General features: G+C 37.6%; 1 protein-coding gene across 2 annotated transcripts in view; it reads right to left on the minus strand.

Annotated features, from left to right (window-relative positions):
- The window catches only part of fgd1 (FYVE, RhoGEF and PH domain containing 1), a 45,703-nt gene extending 32,202 nt beyond the window's left edge, over positions 1–13,501 (minus strand). Inside the window, exon 1 of one of the 2 annotated variants that reach the window (XM_084389364.1) lies at positions 12,450–13,501. In XM_084389364.1, the coding sequence (XP_084245490.1) occupies positions 12,450–12,600 (151 nt within the window). In that variant the 5' untranslated portion in view covers positions 12,601–13,501. The remainder of the gene's footprint in view (positions 1–12,449) is intronic. The other variant, XM_084389365.1, reaches the window with a different exon arrangement.
- Between the last annotated feature and the right edge of the window lie 397 nt (positions 13,502–13,898).

Here is a 13,898-nt window from a genome sequence, read left to right on the forward strand (position 1 = left end):
CAAAAGATTTCCATTTCAAATATTTCTATTGTCAAATAGAAATATTGTCAAATTCTTTCTATTCATCAAAGAAACCTGAAAGAAATTATTAAGCGGCACAACGGTTTTTCAACATTAATGATAATAATAATAATATTAAGAATAATTTCTGAAGGATCATGAGACACTGAAGACTAGAGTAATGATGCTGGACATTCAGCTTTGATCACAGGAATAAATTACACTTTAAGTGTATAGAAAACATTCTTCTATATAGCAAAAATATTTAACAATATTACTACTTTTACTGTATTTTTGATCAAATAAATGCAGCGTTGGTGAGCATAAGAGACTTCTTTCAAAAACATTAAAAAAATCTTACCAACCTCAAACTCTTGAACACTAGTGTAAACAACACTGTCATGGTCTCATGAATTTGAATGTTTAATCGGAGAAAAAAAAACCCCTCATTTTAAATCCAATTTTCTGTACAAATAATGTCTAAATAATGTTTCCGGTTCAAGAATCACACTGGAAACGGAAGACCAAATGAAGGGCAATACAAATATAGAAGGCCATTCAGATATTCCATGCATGCACACCAAACATTTGCACAGCTGCATACTGCACAAATAGTAAGAGTAGTGTACAACATGCTATTCTGAACACAGGCATAGTGAAGGACAAGTGGATTACGGTGGGCTGGAGGGTCTTGTGTCTGTAATGGAGCTGGTGTGAGCGCCGTACTGTAGGGCCGAATGAGGCCTTGAGAGTCTCAGCTGTTTGCTTGCTGACATGCCGAACTCACTCCCAGAGGGCTGGATTGGTTACGCCCCCTTTAGCAGATGTCTAACAACACTCTCAGATAGAGGGGGCTGGTCGTGTGCTCGCTGGTGAGAACGCATGATCCTAAAAACATGATTAATAACATCCGGTCCGTTTCAAAACAAGCCTCAGCTGACTTTCAAGTGACTGTAAATAATACGCAGTTAGCATTTACAATGCAACTCAGTTTTTAGCACCCTACTAACCAGAATTATGTGAACAATGTATGTAAACCAGGGTTAAATAAGCAGATTCCTGATAAACTTCAAAAGGACACGGAAAGGTTTTATCAGTTTTCCTCCAAAAGCGCTTTCTGTTGTAAACGGCTTAAGATAACGCCACACCTCTGCGATCTACGGTCTTCCCTTAAACCAAACCTGCTCAAAGCATCTCTCTCAGGGATTGAACCGGGTTGCAGATATTCAAGGAAAACCTTCAGAACGGTGCATGAGGAGTAAAAGATTTATGATGCCATTGATTTTTACAGCGAGTAGCTTCACTTATCTCTTGCAAAGAAAATCCATCTTGCTTCGGTTACAAGCGTTCCATGCTTCTATTTCAATTCTGATACTATTGTGTGTGTATAGATGAGCTCTTCTCCGAGCGGTCAGGAATGCAATGCTTTGTTCAGCTCAGACGGGGCTGGAATGTGGGTTCAGTGATCTTTGACTTTGAGTCTGAGTCTCATAATGACAATCTTAAAGTCATGGAGCCGAGAGAGCCGAACGTATATAGTGCATCAATTCCAGCCGGAGTGGATTTGCTTTCTCAGAGCCGAAAATGTTGACAACATGAACCAGACATGAACTCTTCCAGGCCTCAGTTACATACAGTGTATGAGGATCAAAGGTGTTGTCTGTGGGCAGCCAATGAAGACCATAGACTGGCATTATGCAAATTTGTTACGAAACCTACATAGGTTTGTGCAGGAATTAAGACGACTCGTTTCAGGCAGTTCAGAATTGTTTTGTTTTTCTTTTGGGAGACAATAACTCAATTATTCCTGCACTTTGAATCTTTACAGACCTTTTACATTCACAAACAGTTATATTACCCACTGCATAAAAAGTTATATCCAAAACAAAGGAACATTCATGAAACGAGCAAGTGTTCCCACAGCTCAAACATCATGTTTCATTCCCAGAGAATGCATGAGCTGATCAAATGTATGCAAGTCACTTTGGATAAAAGCATCCCCCAAATGCACACATTTCTACATTAACTGCTGCGCTGAATTGAATGAGACAATTTACATAGAAAACAGAAATTCATTTTGCTCTTATCATGAATAAGGCTTATGGATCAGTGAGCACAATGAATATGATTCACCGGTCTATCTCATATGGTTTTGTCATTAATACATCGACACCAGTGCACACGTGGACTTGGATGCGGACCATGCTGAAAGAAATGCATAAAATGCTACACGTATAGGAAAATCCATGGAGTGCATGCATTTCTCTCATCCCTTCACTGCTGGAAAAAAACGTGGTTAAGAGGTCACATGTTGTATTTTGTCTGCCTCTCTCATTACATTTTCTGCTGTGGAGAAGCAGAGACCGAAGACGCCCCCTCCTCCCTCCCCCCCTCCTCTCTCTCCAGACACACATTCGTCTCTCTCTCTCGTGAGCCGTCTAATCAGCTTGTGATTTTGAAACCCATCTCTGTACTTATCAAGCCCTCCCCGTTTACTTGAGCAGATTAAAGCGTCCAGGATTTGAGCGAGTGGGTTAAAGCTCCCTCTCGAGCGATTAGAGCTTCCGCTCTCTTTCTCCTGAGTCCTGCCACGTTGTCCGTGGTTTCAAACAGCAGCACGGCATTCCCACACGCTGACACAGTGACACACTGTCTTCACTTTCCCTTGATTTTCCCTCGTCTCATCCTCTGCCTACAGCTGCAGGAGCAGATAGCATTTTAGCACACGCACACACACACTCCATATGCAGTCTTATTCATTTAAGGGTCTTTCTTCAAACATGTGCAATCACTATCTCTTAAATCACTATTCTCACTAGTTTATTTAGTCCACGTCCACTAACAATGTTCAACAGTAGACATATTTGCATCAGAAGAAAATTGTGATTTTCTATAAACACACACACACATATATTATTATATATATATATATATATATATATATATATATATATATATATATATATATATATATATATATATATATATATATGGGTTTTTTTTTATCACATTTCTTATTTTGTGTTTTACTTGACAATATTCCATGGAGCAAATTTCTACATTTTTACTACTCCTGAGGCTAATTTGATAAGCTTTTCGTTTACATTGATAATCAATACACAATCAATACATATTCACACCATTTATTTTACATTATTATATATATATATATATATATATATATATATATATATATAGTAAAAATATATAATAAGTTTGAATGTTTGGGGCATAAAGGGCACTTGAAAAACAGCAAAAATACATTTAAGACAATTTAAAAACAAATTACAAAATGGGACGTTTAAAAGATCCATGAAAAAGTGGGAAAATATGTCCTGTCCAAACTTCCTGTTTCAATAGGAAATACAATAACGTCTTTGGAAAATAGGAAATATGTCTGTGATGTGACTTTCATATATATATATATATATATATATATATATATATATATATATATATATATATATATATATATATATATATATATATATATAAAAAAAGTAATAAAAATACATAAAAAAATAAATGGAAATAAAAAATAATAAAAAAAAAGGCAGGGAAAAATAATCTTTACATTTATAAATGTATTCTTTTATTTTTAAAAGTAATGACAAAATACTGTACTATAACAAAAAAAAGTACAATAAAGTAAAATAATAAAAAACATAATAAAAATACAATAATATAATAAAATACAATACCAGCCCATGCATAAAGTGTACAAGAAATATTCCCCTGTATCTGTTTCCCTATTAGCTATCCTCCACCTAAGAGAACTACAGGTCCTGGTTTATTCAATTTGCCTTTGCATTTAAACAGATACGAAGCAGCCACAAGGTGCAAGTGTTTTTCACTGAATTAAGAAGGAAGGAAAGGGAAGCGGAAGGTGAGAGAACAGTAATAGCATCTCGCTCAGACTGTCACGCTGTCACTTTGTTCACAGCTAGCTAACACTCGCACAGTACCTGCTAAAGACTGTTCGCTCAGTCGGCACTGCGATTCATCACATCCGCTTCAGGCTATCACATGCATTACTCACCCAGGGTTTACATAATATAGAACTCCTATGATAACCTCGACATCACTGGGGAAATATAAAAAAAGCGCCCTAAGGGGACTAGAGGTCATGTGGTTTAGGAGAAGCAAAGGTCAAGTGTCTTGCTCAAGGGCAAAATCTCATTCTTATGGGGTTGGGGGTTGACTAGTAAACGCACTTTAGCTTGAGCAGGATTTGGTGAAACTGACGACTCCCATGAACGACCATTGCTTTTTCTGTAACATCATGGCTGTGTCCCTCCGGTTCTTCTCCGTGAGCCCTGGCCAAACCTCTGAGGTTTCTATTTATACCCGTGAGTGGTGCATGTGTGACCGAAATGCCTGTCAGTGCTCTTTGATAGCTGTATTTTCTCATCATTTAACTCTTTACGTACAACTGTGCTGTTTTTATGAAACTATGGACCTTCTGGAAGCGCAACAGAAGTGGAAACTATATCAGTGTTTGCTGTGTGCAAAGCATCACCATTACAAGTGCTCATACAAACACTAACTTTAAAGGGATAGCTCTCCCAAAACCTCTCTATATCATTTAGTTACACTCATGCCATCTCCGATGCATATGACTTTCTTTCTTCAGCTAAACACAAATTTAGATTTTTAGGAAAATAAACCATCTCTGTGAGTCCATATAATGCCATTGAATGGCCATCGCTCAGCTGACACTTGAAAAATTGTGAACCCGAGTGGATGAATCAATGTCTTCTGAAGTAAAATGATAGATCGTCACGTCTCACTCTTATGATTGTTCGTATGCACAGACCTATCGACACTGATTCATCCACTGGGGTCGTATGGATTCTCCCTACAATCGCTGTGTGTGGTTTATCAAGCGTCAGCCAAGCAGCAGCCATTCACTTGCATTATATGGACTCACAGAGATGGATTTTTGTCATAAGAATCTTTGTTTGTGTTTATCTGAAGAAAATCATATGCTTCAGGGAAGGCATGAGGGTGAGTAAATGAGAGAATAAAAATTTTGGGGTGAATTATCCCTTTAAAATATGAAACTTTTTAAACATCCATTTTGCTTTGTGAAGACGGTTGCTCTGAAACACACCTGAAACAGTTTGATCCTGATTTTTTTTTTTTTTTTTTTACTTTTCCAACTCCGTTTGTGTTTATTTCATATCCTGCACAGCACGAAATGTGGATGCAATTATGAAACAAAAATGAAAACATGCAAAAACCAATAGAGAGACTTTTATGGGATCCTAACAAGAAAAACAGAACAGTAAAGCTTCATCAACACAGCTCCCAGTTGCTCCATTCACTCCACTGTTTATTTCCCCAAAGGCTCCAAATCACGCTACTCTACAACAATAAAGAAAGTGTAGACCATGTCTAAATATTACGCAGGGCTGATAAATCAACATGCTAAAGTGAAACTATAATCAGATAAACTCTCTGCTACACTGCCTTTTCCTCTGTATTTGCAATTTCTCTCCATTTAATAAAAAAATAACTACTTGAGCACGAGGGAACTGTTTTGTTTCCAAAAGAATCTATTTAATTCACAATGAGTGCATTAACATTACAATTATGCTTAACACAACAGCTTGTGAGGTCATGTCAACACCTTAAACTAGGTATTTTATCAGTAAAAGGTCATAAACCCAATTTAAGGTAAAACCCAATCGACACGTATGGATATTCATTATGCCAATGTCAGTTTTTCTGATGGCTTAAAACTAAAAAATTAACACTACTTTTTAAAAAAAAAAAGAAGAAAAGAAATTAAGACTTTTATTCAACAAATAATAATAATAATGCATTTTATTTAACAGTGCCTTTCATAACACCCAAGGTCAACCTTACAAGCAATCAAAACAGTAATATATTAAAGAATTAAAGAAAATAAATAAATAAAAACAATCCCATTAGCATCACAGAATACAAATACATAACAGCACACATGCTTCATAGATACAGTAGAATACAATACAGGCTAATAAAAGTAGGTAATAAAAAAGCCTGGGTAAAAAGGTAGGTCTTAAGATGGGATTTGAAAGTATGCAGACTGACACTATTATGAATATTGAAAGAGAAAGAGAGAATTCCACAGGCGAGGGGCCGCATAGCTAAAAGTTCTAGCTCCCACGGTAGTTAGGCGTATACGTGGTGACAAGAGAAAGTGAGAGTGAAGATCTTAGAGCGCGCGAAGGGGTATAAATATGAAGAAGATCAGTAAAGTATGGAGGAGCGAGATGTGAATTGCCTTGAATGTGAGAAGCAGAATTTTGAAATCAATGCGATACTTTACTGGAAGCCAGTGTAGTTGCTGGAGAGTTGGGGAAATGTGCTCAGTAGAAGGAGTTCTAGAAAGAACAAAAGCCACAGACTTCTGAAATAACTGAAGTTTATAGAGAGGTTTGGAAGGAGGACCAGTAAGAAGAGCGTTGCAATAATCGATACGTGAAGTAACCAGTGCATGGATAAAGATTGCAGCGTTGATTAATATTACAGAGGTGAAAGTATGTAGCACGCGTAATATTATTAACATGTGTGCTATCCAGAATGACACCCAGACTGATTTAGTTAGAGTAGATCTTGTGCCAACAAGTAGGACCTCAGTTTTATCACTATTGAGTTTTAAAAAGTCAGCTTTAGCTTTAATTTCAGCTAAACAGATGGTCAAAGGTGGAGGAAAAGAGCCAGAGGGTTTGGAAGACAGGTAGAGCTGGGTCTCATTAGAGGAACAGTGAAAATGGATACCATATTTCCTGAAAATGTGGCCAAGAGGGAGTAAGTAGATAATGAATAGAAGCGGGCCCAAAACAGAGCCCTGAGGAACACCAGTAACTGTAGATGGTCTTGATCGGATATTTTTAATTTGAACCGAGTGCAACTATGAGATATGACAAGGATGCATTAATTTGATCATGTGACAGTAATTTTTTATAATGTCACAAAAAAAGATTCCTCTGTCATATAAATGCTGTTCTTTTGAATTTTTCATAAAAAAAAAAAAAAGGAGTTTCCACAAAAATATTAAACAGCACAGCTGTTTTCAATAATAATAATAATAAATACATGTTTCTTGAGCAGTAAATCAGCATTTTAAAACGATTTCTGAAGGATCATGTGACACTGAAGTCATCAGTAATGATGCGGAAAATTCAGCTTTGCATCACAGGAATAAATTACATTTTTAAATAAATTAAAATAGAAACTAGTTATTCAAAATTTAAATAATATTTCACAATATTGCTGTTTTTACAGTATTTTTGAACAAATAAATGCAGCCTTGGTGAGCATAAGAGACTTCTTTCAAAAACATTTGTAAATGTTTGAACGGTAGTGTATAAGAAAAAAAACTTAAAGTAGTCTGTTTTTGGATGACTAGATGACCCATAATTTGAATGTGCTTATGGAAATGAATGATAGACTTGTACTAGTCTGTACCAATAATAAAAGTATGTTAGGCTTCTTTAGGCTCTTGAGGTTCTTGGACATGATTTCTTTCCTAATCCAGTAATGAGACAAAAACATTTGGACAGTTTCTTATGCTTATTTAATGTATCTTTCATATACATACACTATTACATCAATATATGGCCTACACATCAACTATTCACACACCAAAGTTTAATACTTATGGGTTTGTTAAATTCTCTAACCCAAAATACTAATTACTGTGATGCGTAAATGTATGGGTTGGAAGGTCATTTAGTGCTACAAAGTGTGCAAACATACAATTTTCACAATTCATAATATTGGAAATGAAGACACACATCCAGAATGGAAACAACCACCTCAGAGTAATCTAATCTCTCCTCCAGATGGCTTTTATATGAGCATGTGGGCGTTTATAAACGTCTTAAAGGGGTACGTCTGCTGAATTGAAGGCATAGTTCTGCTGCCATTGTTCCAGAGGCTGAGGTCAGCAAAGCATTTATGAAGGCCAAGATTTAAGATTTCACATTTCTATCTGATCAAATTTCTTTCTATCAATGATTCTGCCAAAACGAATCAGACTTTTCTAGAGAAACTTGGAAAAACAATATAAAGAGAATAGTTTTATCCTTCAAGTTCTGCATGAAGACTTTCATTGTATAGGCTGCACTTATTAATAAAACAACATTTTTGACTAGACGTCACACATAATTTGTTACTCGGCAAAGATGATAGAGCACAACAGTAATCGTCCAAATTTTCAATGACCTTGAAAGGGGATGTTTATTTCCCCAATTCATTTTCTCCATTGGAATAGAAAAACTTTTAATAAAGAGCTCTAAACCATGAAACAAACCAACCAGCTCCGAAATGAATCACAAAATTACAAACTTTTAATTGAGGCAAATAAATAAAGTAAAACTTGATTCATACTTCATTGGTTATAAAAACAATATATTTTTTAATTTATTGCACTTATGTACAAACATATAAGTAGTTTGAGACTTTAAGTAGTTTGGGGGTTTAGGAAGATTGACTCGATTATGTCACCAACAGTGCTTCATGGGAGTGGGCGGGTGTTTACCGCCGTAATTTATCACACTTATTTGTGGCTGTCACAGAAACACATATCATCGTTTAACAACCTCGTATTTCATAGCAAGTCTATCTTCAAAGGTTTATATGTTACTGTTAAAAATCATTTTCTCTGAGGAGCAAAATGATTGTGATATTTACTTCTGGAAACCTGGCTGTTGTGCTCTATTGCACAGCAATCAAACTAGGGCGAGGTAAAGTAAACGTACTGTCTTGTCCCATACTCTGCGTTTATAAAAGAGGCCTAGAGGGTCATGTGCGTGGGTCTGTTTTGCATATGGGACTTCCTAAAGCACAATCTCCCAGTACAGAGTCGGTCTCCTCCTTTCCCAACCTATATATGGATACATCTCGAGAACTGTTTCTTTAACGGCGCTCTGGAGATTTACAGGGAGTTTGGCTCATTCACACAAGTGTAATTCTCCACAGAGCGCCAGGCCGAGCAGCCAGACAGACTTCCTACTCATCTACCGAGTTGGCAGTTGACCAATGAGAACTGTTGCGCTTTCACACTGTCATAATAACAGCAGCCGCTCAGAATGATCAGAACCGAAGGAGCTGCAGTTTTCTCGCTCACAGCTACTCGTGATATCAGTCTGGGAGGAGATGAGATTGTCTTCCAAAACTATGTGACAATGATCATGGGAGTTGTGGGGCTGATCGTACTCGAGCGCTGATCAGATACACACCCTTTTAAGAATAGACGGATCCAAGTATTTGCAACACGTTCTTCCCTCACATTCCTACATTTTCCAGCAAAACTCCTTCATCCAAGGCAAACAAACTCAGAGACAGAGAAAATATGGTGTGAAAATATGGTTTCTGCAATTATTTCTACAACAGAATAATGTATTCTTAAAATGAAGGCAAGCACAACTTCCCACTGAGACCTTCCTCTGGCGATATCATGGTACATTAATGGTATCAAATGATAATACCACCATGGTACTGAATGATTTATGATCATTTTCATGGTTCTCCAATGTACTTTAGAAAACATGCTAAGTCAAAAAACGAAACAAAAAAAACACTGATGTCAGTTGGTACTAATATACAAGCAAAAGTATTTTTTAGTAAAATAATACTTTTATGTAGCAAAGATGCGTTCAATTTATCAACAGTAAGAATAAAAATGTTACACTATATACACACATGCAAAGTATCATGTATGCTGAAAATTCAGCTTTGATCACAGGAATAAATTACATTTTACAATATATTCACATAATTGTAATCCTATTTCACAATATTACTGTTTTGACTGCATTAGTAATCAAATAAATGCAGCCTTGGTGAGTCGAAGAGACTCTTTCAAACCCCAACCTTTTGATAAAAATCAATGCTAAGAATGCACATGATTAAACCCATTCACTGATGTCTCCAGCTAGGCCTCTTTTAAACAGCAAATCTATCGCTTTAAGAGCGATCCAGTTATATTGATTGCAGATCTGAATGCATTTTAGAGTAATAACCTTAAACGTGTGAACAAAACCCCCACGACGAGTCACGACCCCATCTGTTACGGTCATATGCAATGAGGATAAAAACGCTTCAAAATAACAGCCTACATGCTATTTTTATGAGTGATAATGGAAACTGTTCTCGTTCGAGCGCTCTATAATCCAGGTTCGTTTGATCCTCTTGTGTTCAGTCAGCAACAGACAGTGATATTTCTACTCCACGTTTATTCTCCCTTCTTTAAGGTCAACATCAGATTATTCATGATGTGCTCTTCAAACACAGACTGACTGCACAAGATATCATCATGCACTGCAGAACAATAGCTATGTAACCCACACAATTTACAGCACCATTCATGTACAATCACCAATGTCAAGGGTTTGTACAAATCCCTAACCCAAACCATGAGCAACAGTAATGGATTGAGCAAACACCACTAGTTATTAAAGAAGACCTTCACCAGGGACGGCGCTTCACGCGTTTGGCCTTCCAGTGCATCAGCCACGTTTCTAAAAGCCACTAGCAAGTATGGTGGTCAACAACACACATGCAACCCACTGAACTGAACTGAACTCCAGACACATTTAATTGGATTTCACAGTGCAGTGCTTGAGTAAATATCCAAAACAGACAGAACCTCAAGTAACCACACAGTCGAGTACAAACATGGCAGCGTAGCCTCAAAAAGACACACGAGGACGACGAGGCTTCGCTTCAAGGTCTCTGCTGTTGCCTTATCAGCAAGTGAGCAGCGGAGCATGTGAATATCATTACATGCACAACGAACATCTGACGAACTGCATCACAAACACCCTTTCTCTACATAGACTGTGGCTACTGCAAACGGTTTCATCAAGATACTCACTGCATGCTCTTTATACATGTAGCCTATATGATCTCCTTTGAATGGGAATCACATGAAAATGTCAGTCTGCTGGTAGGGCATTGATTTAGTGACATGCTGTCCTCTGAGACAAACGTGCGCTGGCAGGATAATACATTATGCCACTGTGACTGATGACCTTGTCTTCAAGCACATTCATTCAGAGCACAATTGCTTCAGTGTTGTGCAGGATAAATAAGACAAATGCTGATTTAATCATTAAATCACAGTAATCATTCAAACCAGCTTAATATAGTGTAAAGGTGATTTTTCTGGGAATCAACCGTACAAGCGCCTACACAACATAGTAGACACAAGGACTGGAGTGGTGGCATTTTTCTAGTCTTAAAGACATCCGGAGTCAAGAGCGTTTCAACATCAAGCATTCCAAGTATTCAACATCAATGTTTCGGTTTACATCAACACAAATGCGTTACTATTTTGCCCTTTAGATGAAGCTTTTGTCCAAAGCAATTTACAGTTGGGTGAATTAGGGTAATGTGTCACAATGTTGGGCACATTTTCTCTATATGAATATTACTTATATCTGTTGTCAACATTGTCATGCCGGGCTGTTACGTGATTGATTGAAGTGTGATTTTTTTTGTTCTGGAGTGTTGAGGTAACAATTGTAGTAAATTGTAGAACTTTAACAAAAAAACAACCAAAAAAATCCATAATACACTCATTTATCCTACATTTACTACAGGTTCTCTCCTTCTGGAGTCCCTGGAGGTTAAGTGTCTTACTCAAGGACACAACGGACATAGTTTGTGTATCTACCCTTGTGGGGTTTTAACCTGCAAGCTTTGGTTTTTATCAGATTTTTATCTACGTTTGGATCAATGATGTGATGCTCGTTTTTGTTGTTTAAGTCCATCAAATATACACTAAAAAGGCAACTCAACTATATCACACACACAAAACATTTTTGTTTCAAAATTAAAAATAAAAAAGTTTAAGTAAAAATGGTCAAGGTGATGTAACCATACAGATTGATATTAAAAGGCTGAAGTATGGCAAAATATTTCAATTGTGACCCAAATTAAAGTCAGTGTGGCATAACCAACACACAGGAAGTCATTTTGTCATCATGTGACAAGAAAACCATCAAAACAGACAGGACCTCATGACTGTGATATTAAAACATATTTTTTACCCTTTTTTTGAAAAGTCGTGTTCAGGTTAAATACAGTAATCGTGAAGAAAACGTATGATTCAAACTTGAACAAATATATTTGAAAACGTTGGTTACATCACTTGACATTTTTATAGAGGCAATAAATCACTTTTTTTTTTAAATGGCTTAAACAACAAAAATATTAACACAACAATGCAAATATTACTTTTCCAAGAGGTTGGCACCTTAAGCTAAATTTTTCTAAGAATTCTCCTTCATCCTTATTTGTCACTGACACATCTACGTTTGCATGCATCTGAGTCTGTTATGTGTAATGATGCTTTGGCACTGGCAGTACTGCATGAGAAACCAAAACACTCTTGCTTTAAGGAAATAAAATTGTGATCAGAGCATATGGTGTCATTTAAGATCCAGACTCACCTGTTCTGCGCAGGGCTGGCTGTGGACTGGATAAGCCGCTGCTGATGTGGTAAGAGAAGCGCATGCTTTTGAACTGGTTGGAATAGGAGGATGAATTGTGCGGACTGGAGGAGCTGATGAGATGCGCGCTCTTGGGTCGATTCAACTGCATCCCTGCCTGCAAAACCCTCACGCAGGCATATAGGGCACAAGATGCGAGCTATTTCCAGGGAACGGGCTCTATATTCCAGGTCCAGATATAAAAGCCGTATCTTCAAAATAGTCCAGGTGCAAAACCACCAGCCACTCTTGTGTCCCGACGGCCTCCTCCTCCTCCTGTAGATGCTGGATAAGGCAGATCGATCCCCCCTGATCAGCCGGTGGAGAGTCAATCCGATCCAAGTCGCTTTGAGCAACAGAAACAGCCATCAACGATCAGTTTAACCAGAACCACACACAAGTCCAAGCAAATGTGATATAAAGAACTCCCAATACGCAGTGACCTTTATGAAAAGCAATCATCCTCTTATGCCATTTGCAGTCTTACGGTCATCCTTCATAGGCGCTCACAGAATGTACACAAACAGACGCAATGAATAACGTACAGACATTATGAATCCATATCAGAAGAGATTGACATTTTTACGTGACGTTTCCAACGCAAAACAGCTTTGAATAACCACATTGGTTCTGTTAGTGACATTCGCGTTTTAAAACGAACTTTCCCGTTAAACTTCTTTAAGGCGCCGCATATTGTCGTTCTTATTCCAACGGGTTTCCCCTCCGTTTCCTTTCGGAATAACCGTATCCAAAAATATGCACACTCAGCTGCTTTAAACACAATTCACATTCGCGGTTTGAAAACTCCTCCGACTGTCGGCGTCTTTTAAGCGGGATTCGAACGCTAAACAAATGTTACATTGTCGCAACGTTCCATTGTTACAATGTTGCAATGTTACAATTCCGCTCTTGTCGCTCTCCACCGGTTGCTCGTCCGTTCTTTTGTGGGACTCGACAACGCCAAAGTGTGTTAAACTGAAAACCACCTCCTCCTTCTCCTCCTCCACCAGGACATATGAAACCGAGCTTCAACCCCCTCCATCTCTCTCTCCTCTTTTCCCAAAGTCTGTTTCTCATTTTTTTTTCTCCCTCTCTCCCTTTCTTTTCCTAAGGGTTTGTGCTTGAAATCTGAGGCAGAGGAAAGACTTTCAAAGGATTTGAACGTTCCCCCTTCATGAAAAGAAACTCCTGTGTGTCCTAATCGGGAAGATCGTTTATATTTCATAAATTAAACATTTACACCCCATAAAAATATGTGGATTTTGGAGAAGAGCTGAAGTGGTTGTAAACATGGACTCGTCCCATTTGACCTACATTGCACCAGTAGCTCAAGTTGAAGAGGTTTCAGAGGGAGAAGAAAAAAAAAAGAGAGAGAAAAAAATACTCCGATTCAACTTTTAGCCAGTTTTG

The sequence above is a fragment of the Rutilus rutilus genome, assembly GCF_951802725.1.
Source record: "Rutilus rutilus genome assembly, chromosome: 19".
Lineage (NCBI taxonomy): Eukaryota > Metazoa > Chordata > Actinopteri > Cypriniformes > Leuciscidae > Rutilus > Rutilus rutilus.